We start from the raw sequence: 17477 nt of genomic DNA, 5'->3' as shown, positions 1-17477 counted from the left end.
TTGTCACTCCACACAACATTTTTCCACCGTTCATTCATCCAATGTTTATGCTCCTTACACAAGCAAGGTGTCACTTGGCTTTTACCGGCGTGATGTGTGGCTTATGAGCAACCGCTCAACCATGAAATCCAAGTTGTCTCACCTCCCGCCTATCATAGTACTTGCAGTGGATCCTGATGCAGTTTGGAATTCCTGTGTGATGTTCTGGATAGGTGTCTGTCTATTACACATTGCGATCCTCTTTAACTGTCAGCAGTCTCTGTCAGTCAACAGACGAGGTCAGGCTGTATGCTTTTGTGCTGTATGTATCCCTTTACATTTCCACTTCACTATCACATCGGAAACAGTGGACCTAGGGATGTTTAGGAGTGTGGAAATCTCGTGTACAGACATATGACAAAAGTGATACCCAATCACCTGACCACATTTGAAGTCCGTGAGTCCTGCGGAGGGCTCCATTCTGCTCTCTCACAATGTCTAATGACTACTGAAGTATCTGATATGGAGTGCCTGGCAGTAGGTGGCAGTACAATGCACCTAATATGAAAAACGTTTGTTTTTGGAGGTGTCCAGATACTTTTGATCACATAGTGCACCTAAGTTGGATAGCCATTTTACTTAGGGAGTTCTTAATGATAAATAGAATGTGATCAATTCCACATGAGAATTTATTTTCGAGGCTCTTTGTCATTGATATAATTTTGTCAGCAGCAGTTTTCCAGAAAATATGAGTCTGTGGATGTTTTTCTTTTGTTTTGTCTTCTGGGTGTGGGTTTGTTGATGCTTTGTAGTAATTTCCTTACTGTACTTCCATAGTAATTTTTAATGTATTTGCAACTTTTGTGGATCAGAGTAGTATTTTCATGTCCATGAGGCAGTTGATTTGTTTCATTTCTTATGTTGTTTCTTATGTTGCTCTACACTGCCTTTGCTTTGTTTGAGGATGTTATCACATAGTTGTCATTTGCCATTAGCTTGGCTTGTGCTATATCTTTCTTAAAGATTTTGCCACATTGCTTAATACATCTCTCTTGAAAGGGGATGGGTCTTTCATTGACACTAAATTTCATGTTAGTTGTTATCCATGGCTTTCTTTTGATTTCATACATTTCAATTTGAGAGGAAAAGTAATATTGATGAGGTATAGGTATATATTTAAGATGTATTCCAATTTTTTGTCTATATCATCCACTTCATTCTATTTTTCTGCTGCTAAGGAAACAATGAAAGTTTTATATATTCACTGCTGTTATGTCTTTCCTTGCTTGTGTATTTTTTGCTGCAGTCTGTAAGGTACAGGACTTGGGCACAGTGATCACTATAGCTTGTATCCAATGGTTCTGCAATCTGGTAGAGACAGTTAGTAAATATCTGGTCGAGGGTGGTTTTGGTAGAACTTTTACATTTTGTAGGGAATGTTACTGTAGTTTTCAGACTGAGTGAGCTTGTGAGATTCGACCGACTTTCTCTAGCTTGCCCTGGAGACTGAAAATCAACATGGAAGTCACCACTAAAAAGAGTACCCTTTTGTTTTAGTGTAGTTTGTATAGGATTATTTCAAGATTTTTGAGGAAGTCATGTACATTACCTGCCGCAGAATAGTAAAAACTTGCGATAATTATATTTGTTTATAAAATTTCCATAAACTACTTTAGAATCTTTAACTTTATTTAAATAACCAAACTGGTAAAACTTCTATATTTGATAGAATTTTTTATAAATGTGGTAGAACCTCCACCTTTCTTACTTTTTCTGAAATAGTCAGATGCTAGTATATTAACAGGTATCTTAATTGGGTAAAATTTTCTGTGATTTTGTCCACTGTTTTGTAATACATATGACAGTTACATATTTCACGTCTGTTGGGATGAGAGTTGAATGTTTATTGACTGCACATTTTGGTGGTGTACAGAAAAGCTGTTTCTCTTACATTTTTGTGGAGGTGGTATATTACATTATTATCTATGGTATCTTGGGTATAGGTTGCCTGTTGAGGCTCCATCAAGTTTCTTTCCTCTGAGATGTGTCTGCACATATCTGGACACAAATGGCTCTTTATTATCACCTCTCCTGCAATAGGTTGCTTGGCCATAAGAAAATTTCTAATTAAAATGTGCTACATTCATTTGCCTTATTTGTATGTTTTGCACTGTTTTTGTCTTTGTGTACAAAATTTTCTTTAGTGCTGTTTAGTTCCTTATAACTGAATGGTATAGTGGGGCCACTTACAACAAACCTCGAGTGCGAGGTCACAAGTTCCATCACTAGTAAGGGTCATTTGAAAATGTCGTGTTAACAATTATGGCAGGAAAAATATTAGCAGCTAATAACCCACTGTGTGCATCAGGAGGGCAACAGAAAATGACTGTCCAGGAGGTGCAGAGATCAACTTTCTATGGGATGTACGTATTAAACATCATGAAATCGACATAATTGACATTCAAGAAATGTACACATCAAATCATTAGCTTACATTATGAACACCAAACGAAAAATTGTGCACCATAATGATTATAAAGGTTTGCACCATCAACATGGAAGGCAAATTCCTTGGGAGTTACAGACTGTGAAGGACATTCAGCTACATATCCACTCTTAAAGAATGCATATAGAATAGTATTGGTATGAAGGGTGATGAGAACTGATGGAACGTGATGGCATGCAACTGAATGTGAAACAGCCTGTCATGGAACTTGTTGTGCAAGTGACTATCCTTTAAGGTGTAGCTGCAGATAGTGCAATAATATGTTTCGTAGGCACAGAAAAAACAAATACCAGGAGGCTGAATTTGTCCAGTGGTTCGAGATATTACGATTGCCATGTCACACACTTTTTAGGAGGGATAATTTGCTCTAAAGAAGTACAATTTTTATACACAGATTAGGAATCAAACAAAAGCAAGTTATTTTGACCAGCTATTGACCAAAAGCTGTGCTCATACTATGGCTGTAATTCACTTACACCCATTTTACCTCTCTTCCTTGCTGTGATGTAAATATTCCCAACTGCCCTTGCAAGATCGTGCATATGAGAAAGAATTGCAGGGGGCAGAGCACCTCCAGCTTCTCACAGCACAATAAACAATTTTCGAGGCAATGCACCATCCAGATTAACAGTCAGTATACTTATATACAAATGCATTAAGGGACTGATATTAGTTGACCTTGATACAACTCTCGTGATGCCTCTAATTTCCAAGGTTCCTTTCCTATGAATTTCCTCTTTAAATCTCAGTTGGATGGAGTTGAAAACAAATTCCTCACTGAACGATGGAATAAGTTTGTTTATCTCATCTACAAATTTTTGGGTCGATCCCACAGTTTGATGTTAATATTTTGTTTCAAATTTTGTTATTTATGTCTTCCAAATCTGTAGCACTGTTTGAAGTTATGCTTCTCTTGAAATCACTGTAATCTATGTCATAGGCAATATTATGTGCATAATGTAGTATGTCACAATTGTGCACATCCTGTAGATTCTACTGAGAATCCTTGAAACGCACAAACACCAGTTTTTGTAACAAGTGTGCATTGTCGTACCTTGAACATCTCTAGTTTTCCTTATCTGTTACAGGGTAATATTGTTATGGACTTTTCAAAATATGTTCATAATTTTTTTGGCTATGCTGTGGCTGATCTTCCACATACATTATTATGTTTAGTACCTGCTCCTTGGACAACGATTGGCCTTTATTGCGTTTCACAGGAGACAGAATTTGTGGCTCCCTGTCCAGCGAGAATGATGAACTCCACGGCTCAACATCTGTTTCAGTATCGCTTTCACTAGTTAAGCATGTATCATTGTCACTGTACTCCTCACATACAATGTCAGCACAGTTGAATGTTAATGACACAACATATTCCACTCACTCGTCTTGTAGAAACACTAATATTTCATCTACCACTTCTTTCCCACTCTGTGAAATTCCTTAGGTTCCTTTCTGATGAAATTTCAACTTTGGCAACTGTTGTTGTAGATATAATGGAATGTTTGGTTTGCTTATAGTTGCCTTTGCTCTGCATTGTATTAACACCAATAGCACGATAGGACTGTTGTGAGTTACTTGCCGGCTAAGCAGTTCAACTACACTCCGTAGCCTAATGCTGTGCCCACCATTGGATACCTCCAGCGCTGTTCCCCAATGTCATTAGAGCGAGTATTGTGATTGCATGGCAGACAATACGTGAAGTGTCGAATAAGGTAAACATCATTGGCCTTTTGCAACCTTGCACTTAAGGGAGTCCTTGTTAGTTCATTTTCTTTCTTCACAGTTTCTAATATGATATTAGCAATTTCCCTTCTGCCTACGCTGTTTAAGGGGGGTTAGGACATCAAACGGGCCAACTTGGAGCAGGAGAGGCACCACAGGACATTTTAATTTCAACTGTCTATAGTTTTACAAATAAATTCATAAAAGTTTGTCAGCATGACCTGGAAGGATTCAGGATTCACTCTTATAGTAGTGGAAGTTCAAAAACGTAACAAAATAATTTTTTTTTTACATGTGAAATTTTATCATTTTTTTCACTTACTATTGACTGAATTTGTTGCTTTTCTTGATAAGGGAGAGAGACTCTTTGATGAATTTTGCACAGCATACAAACCATACTTACTGGTGTATGAAACTCTACAATTTATTCAATTTAAGAAAAAATGAGTGAGCTGTTACATTTTAAACTTCATGTTTAGAAAAAACTCACATTTTTATAGTTAATTATCTCAATTTTTATCACAGTTTTTAATAGATTTGGAAAATTCTAGAGTTCTATACACCTGTATATATGGTTCGTATGCTGTGCAAAATTTATCGAAGAATCTCACTTACTTACGAAGAAAAGTGTACCTATACCAACAAATGAAGCATATAGTAAGTGAAAAAAATGATGAAATTTTACGTGTAAAAAAATTATTTTGTTATGCTTTTGTACTTCCACTGCTATGAGTGTGAATCCTGAATCCATTCTGGTCATGCTGATAAAGTTTTACGGATTTATTTGTAAAAGTATAGGCAGTGGAAATTAAAATGTCCTGTGGTGCCTCTCCTGCTCCAAGTTGGCCTGTTGTCGTCCTACCCCCCTTAAGTGAAACCCATCTTGCATGTTATGTTCTCTGCGAAATTAATATGCAAAATGAACAAGAGGCTCAACATACTTCCCTGTGGCATGACTGAAGTTACTTCTTCATCTGCTGATGACTCTCCATCCAAGATAACATGCTGCACCCCCCACCCCACCCCTCCCCCAGCCAAGAAATTATCAACTCAGTCACAGATGATGTTTCATATCCCATATAATTATACTTATGTTAGTAGATATTGTTGTGGTACCAAGTCAAATGCTTCTTGGAACTCAAGAAATATTGCATCTTCCCAATTGCCTTAACCAACAGCTTTATGGATGTCATGTGAGCAAAGCACAAGTTTTGTTTTACATGACTGATGTGTTTGGATTCCATGATGGCTGGCATAGAAGAGATCATTTTGTAGGGAGATGTTTGTGTATTTACTTATCTGCAGTGTTAAATAATGTGTTCGTATATTTACACGCTTTTTTTCAGAAGTGCAGTGTAACAAAGATTCATGCTCTAAGGATATGATTGTTTATGTTTCTTATGCACATTATAATCTTCTTATAGACTGTGTGTATGTTGTTCTCTTTCCTAATGATGTACCAAGCACAGTAGCTAACCAGTGTTAATACAGTGGGCCTGCTTTCAGGAGGAATGGGACTCTGTCGCATCCAGCCATCCTGACTTGAATTTGCCCAAGTTGCTAAGGTGAATGCTGGGGTAGTTCCATGATCCTATCGCCCTTTGTATATGCTTTACACATGTATATATTTTTTCTGTAACATATCTTACATGTCTGACACTGTTGTGCTGAATTGACGTAAGAATGCATAAATAAATAAAGGTGAGTACCTCACTTCTGTGAAAATAGTATTTACAGTGTTGTTGTTGTTGTGGTCTTCAGTCCTGAGACTGGTTTGATGCAGCTCTCCATGCTGCTCTATCCTGTGCAAGCTTCTTCATCTACCAGTACCTACTGCAACCAACATCCTTCTAAATCTGCTTGGTGTATTCATCTCTTGGTCTCCCTCTACAATTTTTACTCCCTACGCTGCCCTCCAATGCTAAATTTGTGATCCCTTGATGCCTCAGAACATGTCCTACCAACCGATCCCTTCTTCTAGTCAAGTTGTGCCACAAACTCCTCTTCTCACCAATTCTATTCAATACCTCCTCATTAGCTATGTGATCTACCCATCTAATCTTCAGCATTCTTCTGTAGCACCACATTTCGAAAGCTTCTATTCTCTTCTTGTCCAAACTATTTATCGTCCATGTTTCACTTCCATACACGGCTACACTCCATACAAATACTTTCAGAAATGACTTCCTGACACTTAAATCTATACTCGATGTTAACAAATTTCTCTTCTTCAGAAACGCTTTCCTTGCCATTGCCAGTCTACAGTCTATATCCTCTATACTTCGACTATCATCAGTTATTTTGCTCCCCAAATAGCAAAACTCCCTTACTACTTTTAAGTGTCTCATTTCCTAATCTAATTCCCTCAGCATCGCCCAACTTAATTCGACTACATTCCATTATCCTTGATTTGCTTTTGTTGATGTTCATCTTATATCCTCCTTTCAAGACGCTATCCATTCCGTTCAACTGCTCTTCCAAGTCCTTTGCTGTCTCTGACAGAATTACAATGTCATCGGCGAACCTCACGGTTTTTATTTCTTCTCCGTGGATTTTAATACCTACTCCGAATTTTTCTTTTGTTTCCTTCACTGGTTGCTCAATATACAGATTGAATAACATCGGGGAGAGGCTACAACCCTGTCTCACTCCCTTCCCAACCACTGCTTCCCTTTCACGCCCCTCAACTCTTATAACTGCCATTTGGTTTATGACCAAATTGTAAATAGCCTTTCGCTCTCTGTATTTTACCCTTTCTGAAGGTGGCTGGGGTAAAATTTACAGTGTTAAAGACCAGAAAATGCAGTGTTTTGCTGAGACTTTATAGCTTATGTTAGCACTTTTTCCTCGATTTTTAAACAAAACATTATTTGTTAAAAAGCATATAAGGGGTTCTAAGTAATTATTTGAACAAAAAAAGATGTTTTTGAGACAAACAAATAATAAATGATAAAAAAGATATAAGTTTCCAGTCTCACAGGAAAAATACCACAAAACAACAAAACCCCAATTATTTTATTTTTCCATGGGACAGTTCAAGCTTTGAGTATTATGTTGGGAATTATACCATTCCCTTTATTCAATATTCATTGCAATGCTGAACTATTCTTTAAAAATAAAACAAAAAAATGTTAGTATATGTATTTTTCCTTCATTGGTGGGTTTAACTAAATTAGGTAATTTTATCTAAAATCCTTTGTAGTTTATAGTGTAAAACCAACAGTTATGTAGACTGAATGATAAATGAAAGAAAAAGTATTTTAAAAAGGTTAGCTAGTGTCATTTTGTGCCATATGGCATTAAAAATTTGAAACTTCCAGACTTTGAAACGCTATAAAATGAAAATGCAGAGAGATAAAATGCTAAAATATGGTATGGATATTCATCACTGTAGTGAGAACAAAGAATCCAGGTTCCATTAAAATTTGAAATGGTGGGTGAGAAAATGCCTTTCTTTGGTGGAATTGACAAGGAATGACACCATGGTGTTTTAACAACTACACTGTCTTACTACAGGGTGTTTCAAAAATGACCGGTATATTTGAAACGGCAATAAAAACTAAACGAGCAGTGATAGAAATACACCGTTTGTTGCAATATGTTTGGGACAACAGTACATTTTCAGGCGGACAAACTTTCGAAATTACAGTAGTTACAATTTTCAACAACAGATGGCGCTGCAAGTGATGTGAAAGATATAGAAGACAACGCAGTCTGTGGGTGCGCCATTCTGTACGTCATCTTTCTGCTGTAAGCGTGTGCTGTTCACAACGTGCAAGTGTGCTGTAGACAACATGGTTTATTCCTTAGAACAGAGGATTTTTCTGGTGTTGGAATTCCACCGCCTAGAACACAGTGTTGTTGCAACATGACGAAGTTTTCAACGGAGGTTTAATGTAACCAAAGGACCGAAAAGCGATACAATAAAGGATCTGTTTGAAAAATTTCAACGGACTGGGAACGTGACGGATGAACGTGCTGGAAAGGTAGGGCGACCGCGTACGGCAACCACAGAGGGCAACATGCAGCTAGTGCAGCCGGTGATCCAACAGCGGCCTCGGGTTTCCGTTCGCCGTGTTGCAGCTGCGGTCCAAATGACGCCAACGTCCACGTATTGTCTCATGCGCCAGAGTTTACGCCTCTATCCATACAAAATTCAAACGCGGCAACCCCTCAGCGCCGCTACCATTGCTGCACGAGAGACATTCGCTAACGATATAGTGCACAGGATTGATGACGGCGATATGCATGTGAGCAGCATTTGGTTTACTGACGAAGCTTATTTTTACATGGACGGCTTCGTCAATAAACAGAACTGGCGCATATGGGGAACCGAAAAGCCCCATGTTGCAGTCCCATCGTCCCTGCATCCTCAAAAAGTACTGGTCTGGGCCGCCATTTCTTCCAAAGGAATCATTGGCCCATTTTTCAGATCCGAAACGATTACTGCATCACGCTATCTGGACATTCTTCGTGAATTTGTGGCGGTACAAACTGCCTTAGACGACACTGCGAACACCTCGTGGTTTATGCAAGATGGTGCCCGGCCACATCGCACGGCCGACGTCTTTAATTTTCTGAATGAATATTTCGATGATCGTGTGATTGCTTTGGGCTATCCGAAACATACAGGAGGCGGTGTGGATTGGCCTCCCTATTCGCCAGACATGAACCCCTGTGGTTTCTTTCTGTGGGGACACTTGAAAGACCAGGTGTACCGCCAGAATCCAGAAACAATTGAACAGCTGAAGCAGTACATCTCATCTGCATGTGAAGCCATTCCGCCAGACACGTTGTCAAAGGTTTCGGGTAATTTCATTCAGAGACTACGCCATATTATTGCTACGCATGGTGGATATGTGGAAAATATCGTACTATAGAGTTTCCCAGACTGCAGCGCCATCTGTTGTTGAAAATTGTAACTACTGTAATTTCGAAAGTTTGTCTGCCTGAAAATGTACTGTTGTCCCAAGCATATTGCAACAAACGGTGTATTTCTATCGCTGCTCGTTTAGTTTTTATTGCCGTTTCAAATATACCGGTCATTTTTGAAACACCCTGTATATCCCTAATTGCTACGACAAATTTAGAAACGTAAAAATAGTTGTTGAAGTATGTTTGTGGTAAGAGCTTTAATCAATGGAGAAACATATATTTGTTTTACCTTGTCAACATCCTATAGGATCGTCTCCTCTGAATCTGTGGAAGGAACATTTAGAATAGCAGTTCTTGTTTAACATATGAAGCATACAAGTTTCACATACTCGGGGATCTGTTCACGATGGGCGTACACAACAAACAACATACTGTATCTAATATATTAACCAGTATCTAATTAAAGTACTATTTGAAGGTTGGTTTGAAAATCACTGTGCATTATCTACATCTACAGCTACATTACACGAGGCATCTCCTGGTGCACAGTGGAAGGTACATTATCTACCACTATCATTTTCTTCTTCTCCTGTTCCAACCCCGAAAGATATACGTAGGAGGATGCATTGTAAACTCTTGGAACAATAACCCACACCATGATCCAGAACACCTCTCTTGCAGCAACTGCCACTAGATTTGGCTGAGCACCTCCATCATATTTCCATGCTTCCTTAATGGCCCTGTAACAAAATGTGCTGCTCCTCATTGGATCTTCTCAATTTTTTCTGTTCATTCTCTCTGGCACAAACCCAGGCTTGTAACATTACCGTGTTTACCTGTGCTGATACGCCTTTGGTAGCTGTGCCTCCTACACATCTGGATGGAAAATGATCGCCGAAGGTAGGCTATTTCAAATGATACTGACCGCACCAGGTTTACAGTTCAAAGCATTTTAACTCCACTTCAATATCAAACATCCTGCTGTTTATGCCCAGATCGAGTCTCATTCACTATAATTTAAGCACAAATACAGGGTAAGCCACATCATACTCTCGAGTGACGTCCTATAATGACAATGATTGTTCGAGTGCAGTAACCTAACATTGAAGTGACAAATGTTTAGATGTGGCAAGTAAATCATTAACACAGTTACTAATACATCTTTCCAAATAGAGAGTCATATAGAAACACAGTGCATGTGCACAGTAAGCATGCTTTGGAAATAATGCAGTTGAAAGTCCAATACAGTTGTCACAGAAAACTTGATGCATTGTATGAGATTAATTTGTGCAACCTCATCTGTAGTAATTTCGGGCACAGATTTTACTCGTATTGTAACGGTCCGCAGACTGACTAAAATGGCTCCCAGCAGCCTCTCTTTTATAATATTACAATAATTAGAACTGAAGCCATCTATTGTTGCTTGCTGTATTTTCCTGAGTTACAACTACAACTTTACATTCCTGATTAGCTGAATGGTGGGGAAAGAGGCTTCTGAATATGAAATTTTAGAAACAACAGTAACTACTATTGAATTATGCTGTCTAGTTTTCCAAAATATGGTATTCTCTATTTCAGTAACTATGTTTTAACTGAGAATGCTTATTACTCTGAGACTAAATGAGGGCAAAAGTTACTAACATATTTCTACCATTAACCCTAGGGATACTTCATTTATTAATATGTATTTTCAGTCTACTTTATCTGAAAGGCAGTTATGATATATATGTTTACATATGAACTATGGTAATGAAGTTTGCAATTACTGGTACTTGTAATTATCACAGTTTTTAGGTAAATTAATTACACCAAGGGCTTGTAGCCACTACGTAGCTCCATTCTATTAATGATGGACTCGTTCGTATTCTTAATCTTCAACTTTATTGTGAAGCAATGAGCCAGACATTATCATAGAACATCTACGACAAAAACAAACACAAAGCAAAGAGTAAATGATTATATACACACTAGAGTCTTTGCCGCTGCCCCTGTACTGTGCACATGCAACTATTCGTCTGCGTGCTCCCACAGGCTTGTATTAACTAAGTGAATATACCGGATAATAAAGTTAAGTTGGCTAAGCTCGGAGTTAACTTCCAAGATTTCTGGTGTTGAGCACCTTGTCATAAAAAATTACACTATTGGAAATATTTGCAAACATGAAAAGAAAAATTTTTGGGGGAAGAAAAAGAGAAAGGGGGGGGGGGGGATCCACCCGGTTTTTTACAGACTGACAATTAATATTTAAGTTTTCGTCAAATGAAGGTCTTTTAAGCTACCTCCTTTGTGGGTGAATGACATTTATTGAGAATTCTTCCAGTAAATCTGTCTGGCATCTACCTGAACTACAATTAGTTTTGTGTGGTTGTTCCACTTTAAATTGCTCTGTGCACACACTCCTAGATATTTAATGAAAGTGATTGCTTCCAGTGAGAGTTCAATGATTATGACAACAATTATAAGCTACTGGTCAATATACAATTTAACAAGCAATCTCTACAATAATGCTACCTGGCATATCAACTTACACAAAATGGATATGAGTGACATGATGTTGCTTGGAAAGGCTCTGTATTTGGGAAATTTTTCTATATTTACACAAGTTGGGCACATTTGCTTAGTGAACTGTGTTTAGTTATTTGCATGTAACAATTATCTTAAGTGAACCATCAAAAAAAAAAAAAAAAAAAAAAAACAGTAAGCAACACAATAAATAACACCATAAGGATGGTTGTAGGTGTTTCATTTTCTTACAATTTATGTAATAACCTTTTACAATGTTAATTTTACTGTGTTCTCATCACTGAGTAAATAGTCAAAAGATTTTTACAGGTGAATACCTCACTCATTTCTGTGTAAGTTACTTCTTGTTCTGACGCTACATTTGTCATGTTACTTTGTATCTGAGCTCTGGTGGGTTGTTGATAATAAACTTCATAAGGCAGCAAATGTGCTAGAGGTTGTTATCAGTATGTCAACTGTTTCATGAACTGTCTGCATGAGGATAGGATACAGAGTAGAAAGCGTATTAGCCTTACATGCTTCAGTGCAACAAACACATTCTTCCACAATAAAGAGCTGCCTCAAAATATGATGCCATAAGACTGTAGCGAGTCCATAAAGCAAAAACAAGTCTGTTTTTTATATTACATTTCCAAAATCTGTTAGTGTTCTAAATGAACAAGCTGTGAGGTCTGAGGCTGAAAATCAGTGGCAATGTGACTTTCATTTAAAACTCTATCAATATGAGCACCTGAGAATATTCTGTTCCATTTCTTTATTTTTACTTTTAACAGTGTAATCAGGCTTTGCACAGCATAAAATTGCTTGTATCGTGTCTGTTCAGGGCAACCTCGTGATGGTTGACAGAGTAGAGATGTAGATGATCAATTAAAAATTTTCAGAAAAATATAAAAGTAGAGACATTTCTCCATTATTATCTTACATCATCAATCAGAGGAAAACTGTATGCAGCCAAAATAAATCATCTCCCAGCAGGGGGTAAAGCCAGCAGAATGTTTACTTGGCAGACACATCTTGGACTGGACCACATGAATATCACTGAATGGATTACAAATGAGTGTTGGCAGATCTAAGGACAACCAAATGAAATGGGGATGAAACTTCCTGGCAGATTAAAACTGTGTGCCCGACCGAGACTCGAACTCGGGACCTTTGCCTTTCGCAGGCAAGTGCTCTACCATCTGAGCTACCGAAGCACGACTCACTCCCGGTACTCACAGCTTTACTTCTGCCAGTATCTCGTCTCCTACCTTCCAATCTTTACAGAAGCTCTCGCAGGAGAGCTTCTGTAAAGTTTGGAAGGTAGGAGACGAGATACTGGCAGAAGTAAAGCTGTGAGTACCGGGAGTGAGTCGTGCTTCGGTAGCTCAGATGATAGAGCACTTGCCTGCGAAAGGCAAAGGTCCCGAGTTCGAGTCTCGGTCGGGCACACAGTTTTAATCTGCCAGGAAGTTTCATATCAGCGCACACTCCGCTGCAGAGTGAAAATCTCATTCTGAAATGGGAATACTTGCAAGGGCCAACTTTGTGTGAAAGTGGAGACATACAAAAAAACATTTGCGTCAATGTTTACACTGCCCTAATTCTTACAAGCAGTTAGGTACAAGCAAATGCTGCAGCAGTTACTCATTTCGGGCAAATACCGTTTGGTTTCAATTTTGTATATGTGTATGTGTAAATATTCATTCGATTTCCTTGTTAAAAAATACAAATTTATGGAATCCCATGTGTATGCTTCTGACTTGAGTAAATAAATCAGCAAAAAGAACTATTTCTGCTTACTGGCTATAGCTTACAATGCATACCATAGATATAAAATGACAATCTGAGTGTTAACTCATGGTTGTAGCTCTTTGACACAAGTGTGCTCATATGTTTGTATTCTTAATTGAGGTGAGGGGAAGAAACAAGATAGGGGGTGGGTATTGGTACCCAAAGTTGGCACATAAAATACCACTCCTATAGACTCATAACATCAAACTTAATACACATAGTACCTGGATAGGTAAACCACTACATTTAATGAAGAGGGTAGGTTCCTGTTAAGTGTACATTAATGTTCTGGATACAACCAAAACATCCTAAATGGTGCCTCATGCATTGAGGGATCCACACCGTCACCTCTAATCTCCTTGCCTGACAGTTAGTAGTCAATCTGAACCAGCTACCTGTGCACCAAGTGTTACCACACAGCATTACATGCATAAAGACAAAACCCTATACAAATAAGAAACAAGAGAATCACAAATTTGAGTATATCACTAACCCACCTAAAAACCTACCATACGAACAAATAACAATTGTCTGCTTGAATATTTCCAAATTAAAATTATTCTCCTAGTATAATGTGCATGTTTCAAGGTAGACAAGGTTTGGAAGTTGCGGTAATGCACCCTTGGACACCATTTAAATACTTCAAACTTGTCTTGCTATGTGAATCTTCTACGGTTCGTATGTAGCATCTTATTCTGTTCCCACAAACGCGAGTGTACAGGGGTGCATAAACAATCCATGTGACTAGCATTTGTCATCATAGTTACTCTCTGACGTTAGTGATGTAGACGAATCCATGCCTCTCTCAACAGTTCATTGTTCGGCCTTCCACGCTTTCAAGCTATCCTGTATAGTGGTACTTTTTGTGGAAATAAATTTTCAGTTCTACCAGATACCACATATTTGGTGACACCGACCTTGCAGATATCACAAGTACTTTTGCATGGTTATGTGATTTACTTTATTTACCCATTCATAACATTACCGGTACATATTTCATGCATTCGGTATGGATCGCATTGCAACTCTGTTCAGTTTCGTAGTCGAAATACGATTTATTCATTTCATAGTGTTTTAAGAGAACTACAGAACTTTGGATTATTTTGTACATTTTATTTCATACAGGCGAGGCATGATTTGCAAGTACTGAAATTCATCAACTTTGTTGCAATGTCTAGCCCGTCAACACCCAGAAACTAAAATCGTAACACTGCACACACAATAATTTTTCTCGCTTTGTTATGAAGATTTTAATCTTTTTCATGTACGGTGCACTAGATCTATTGCCACTCCGTGTTGCTATTCCTATAAAAAAGATCAAGTAAAACAACCGACTTCAAAAAACGCAGTACCTAGAAACTTATTAAAGACATGTATTGATTAAATGTATTTCACAGGTCACAAGAAACACCTGGGAATGCTTTAAAATTTGACTGCACCAAATTCATATTACAATGATGAAAACTGCAAATTAAGTGTTTTCGTATGCTGCTGTCGAACTTTTAAAAAAGTATGGGCACTGCGGACTGCAATTTTGCGAAACTTTCTTGCCAACCCCTCGAAATACAAGGATATCTTTCACACATATTCTTAGATCACACACCCAGGGTTCAATTGTTTGTTTACGTGTGGAGCAGAAGAGTTTGCAAGACAACTGTTAGGATTTACAATTTAGTTGGAATATAAACAATTTGGGATTATCTCACCAATTGCTTATTTATTATTAAGGAGCAATCAATCATTTGACAACTAGGCTTACAGGAAAAAGCACTCGTATTCTTCTACTGGTTCCGGTCTAATAAGCAGCGTAACAATAGCAAATTCGTCATTCAGGTAAGTCTGCAGTTTATTTTTTAATTGGTTTATAATTTGCTGTGATACTACAACGTCCGAGAGTTACATGTTAAAATAACGGGAGATGGTGGATGCACAGTATTCTCGTTCATTGTCCGTTGTGGCAATAGTTCCGGAACTATTTATAAAGGAAGGCCAGCGAGTTCTTTTATTTTTTGGCCCCACATATAGACCGCGTCTTGCGTCATGTGTTTTCGACGTTTGACTTCCCATGCTGTTTTACGTTATGTTCTTGCGTCTTTTTCTAACTTCGCTCACGGCCAATTTGGTTCATGCCTAGCAGTTAAAGTTAGGTTATGACGCAACGGGTGTCCAATAGAAAATAATTATTGCCTCGAGTAAGTGTTAGTAAAGCGTGAAGGAGAGGTGGACCAGAGATCCTCTGGCGTCGGATGGGCGTCACCGCTAACAGAAGATAGCATCTATTTTTCTGCGTATTGCGTCGGCGCTCATTTCAGATCGGCGTCGTACTCGGGATACCGGAGACGGTAGGAAAGCTGCAAAGTCAGTTACCAGCATCGTTCGTCAGCAGAAAGGCGCCATCTAATGCCAATGGTTTCGCATTTTACTGCGACGCTAGTTACCTTGTTTCACCGAAAGTGCAGTAGCCAGTGCAAATTCTGCCTTTGACGAGACGAGGTGAATTTTATGTTGCGATGGATTGAATTATTTTACGACAATAAGTAACATTGTGGAAGGCCCCTAGTGGTAAGATCGGCTGTGAACTTATCAATGATACACAAGTGTAGTGAATATTCCTGTGTATATCCGAGTAGGACATACTGAGGCGGAACAATTTCTGTCTCAAAATTTATCGGACAGAAACAGTGATGTGATTATTACGAGTTGTATTTATTTTAATTTTATTTAGCGTCACTTTTGTGATTGACAGTAGGGATCAAAATAGCACAAACTGGTTCAGACAAATTTTAATTCGACAGAACTTTGACAAAATACTTTTCTCTTGTTCGTTTTTTTAATATTGTTTTGAAAAGAAATAGTTCCGTAAGGCATCAGTTCCATTTTTATTTGTGTTGTACTCTGTATAACAAAACGAATTAGAAGAGTCACTTACCTTTGGCAGAGGGAAAGTTGCATCTGCCTAAGAGTTGGGCAGAGATTGCCAGCCATTTGTTCATATTATAGTTGAAGAATCTGAATACTGAGAGAGATACAGAGATTTCACAAAGCATTTTCTGTAATTTTGTACCAGTGCTACCCTCCAGGTTTCTCATAAGAATATTTTATTATTTGAAATTGTCATACAATGGCATCGCACAACTCAAGTGACAACCAGTCCACTCCATTTATGACACTGTATGTCCGTGCTGGACGCGATGGTCGATCTTTGGGAGCGTGCCCAGATAGTCAGCGTTCCATCTTCTTGGCCGAACTTAAATCTCTTTCTGGTGACACCAAGCCACCTCTCAAGTACCGCATCATTCCCGTATGTCCTTCTCGACCTCCTCCGGAGTTCACATGCCTCGGCGAAGGTGGAGCAAGACTTCGCCTTCCTGCTGCAAAGTTGGATGCCGGGCCATGGGGTCCGGAGTCAGTTGTTGACAGCGCAGATGACATTACGGCTCTTCTCGAGAAATACTTCCCAGGTGGTGTTGCAAAAGCTGCTACACCTGAGCTGGAGGCTGCTGCGGAGCTAGCGACCAGGTGAGAAAAAAATGCTGTACTTTATTATTTGTAGTAAATGGTAGCAGTTAATGGTGTATATGATCCATTATAGGCCTATATGCTGTATAATTTCTGTTTATGCCTCACATATCTGAACTGCTGTTATTGTGGGTAATTGTGCTGGATTAATGGAAACATTTGATACCGCTTCTACAGCTCCTAACAAACTGTCACATTTCTACCTAACCTAGACTTGGGCTCCACTACAGATTGTAATATCATTATATGTAAGATTTCATATTCAAATTTATTGACTCCACCAACTCACAACCTAACCCAGACTTTGAGCTATGCTATAGATCAGTCTGTCACCACTATCTACACTCCAAAATACAGACACACAAGAAATATTGTCAGCATTCTGTTCTCTTTCTGTTTGCGCGCATATGCCACATTGTCGTTACGACACATATCAAAGCCAGTGTTCAGTATCGCTAAATTCGGTTCCAATGTTCTATTCTGCTTCTGTTTAACACACGACATCACGTGCCGTAACATCATTATGATGCATAAAGCACTGATTCAACCACAGTTTGTGGCATGAGAAAAATCTCCG

General features: G+C 38.5%; 2 protein-coding genes and 1 long non-coding RNA gene across 4 annotated transcripts in view; 2 read left to right on the top strand and 1 right to left on the bottom strand.

Annotated features, from left to right (window-relative positions):
• Positions 1-14416: 14416 nt before the first annotated feature.
• LOC124554169 lies at positions 14417-14945 on the bottom strand. The gene is made up of 2 exons (XR_006968270.1): positions 14793-14945; positions 14417-14686 (listed from the first exon to the last, which is right to left on the bottom strand). It is a non-coding gene; the product is annotated as an uncharacterized LOC124554169 (long non-coding RNA).
• A 19-nt stretch (positions 14946-14964) lies between these two features.
• LOC124554168 (transcription initiation factor TFIID subunit 10-like) overlaps positions 14965-17477 on the top strand; it is a 103041-nt gene continuing 100528 nt past the window's right edge. The window contains exon 1 of one of the 2 annotated variants that reach the window (XM_047128239.1): positions 14965-15214. The gene's annotated coding sequence lies outside the window, so the exon portion shown is untranslated. The remainder of the gene's footprint in view (positions 15215-17477) is intronic. The other variant, XM_047128240.1, reaches the window with a different exon arrangement.
• LOC124554167 (chloride intracellular channel protein 5-like) overlaps positions 15309-17477 on the top strand; it is a 36227-nt gene continuing 34058 nt past the window's right edge. Inside the window, exon 1 of the mRNA XM_047128238.1 lies at positions 15309-16900. Coding sequence (XP_046984194.1) covers positions 16503-16900 — 398 coding nt within the window. The 5' untranslated portion in view covers positions 15309-16502. The remainder of the gene's footprint in view (positions 16901-17477) is intronic.

Source organism: Schistocerca americana, chromosome 11 (assembly GCF_021461395.2).
Source record: "Schistocerca americana isolate TAMUIC-IGC-003095 chromosome 11, iqSchAmer2.1, whole genome shotgun sequence".
NCBI lineage: Eukaryota > Metazoa > Arthropoda > Insecta > Orthoptera > Acrididae > Schistocerca > Schistocerca americana.
The sequence above is the reverse complement of the archived record's forward strand: the minus strand, read 5'-3'. Positions and strand labels throughout refer to the sequence as shown.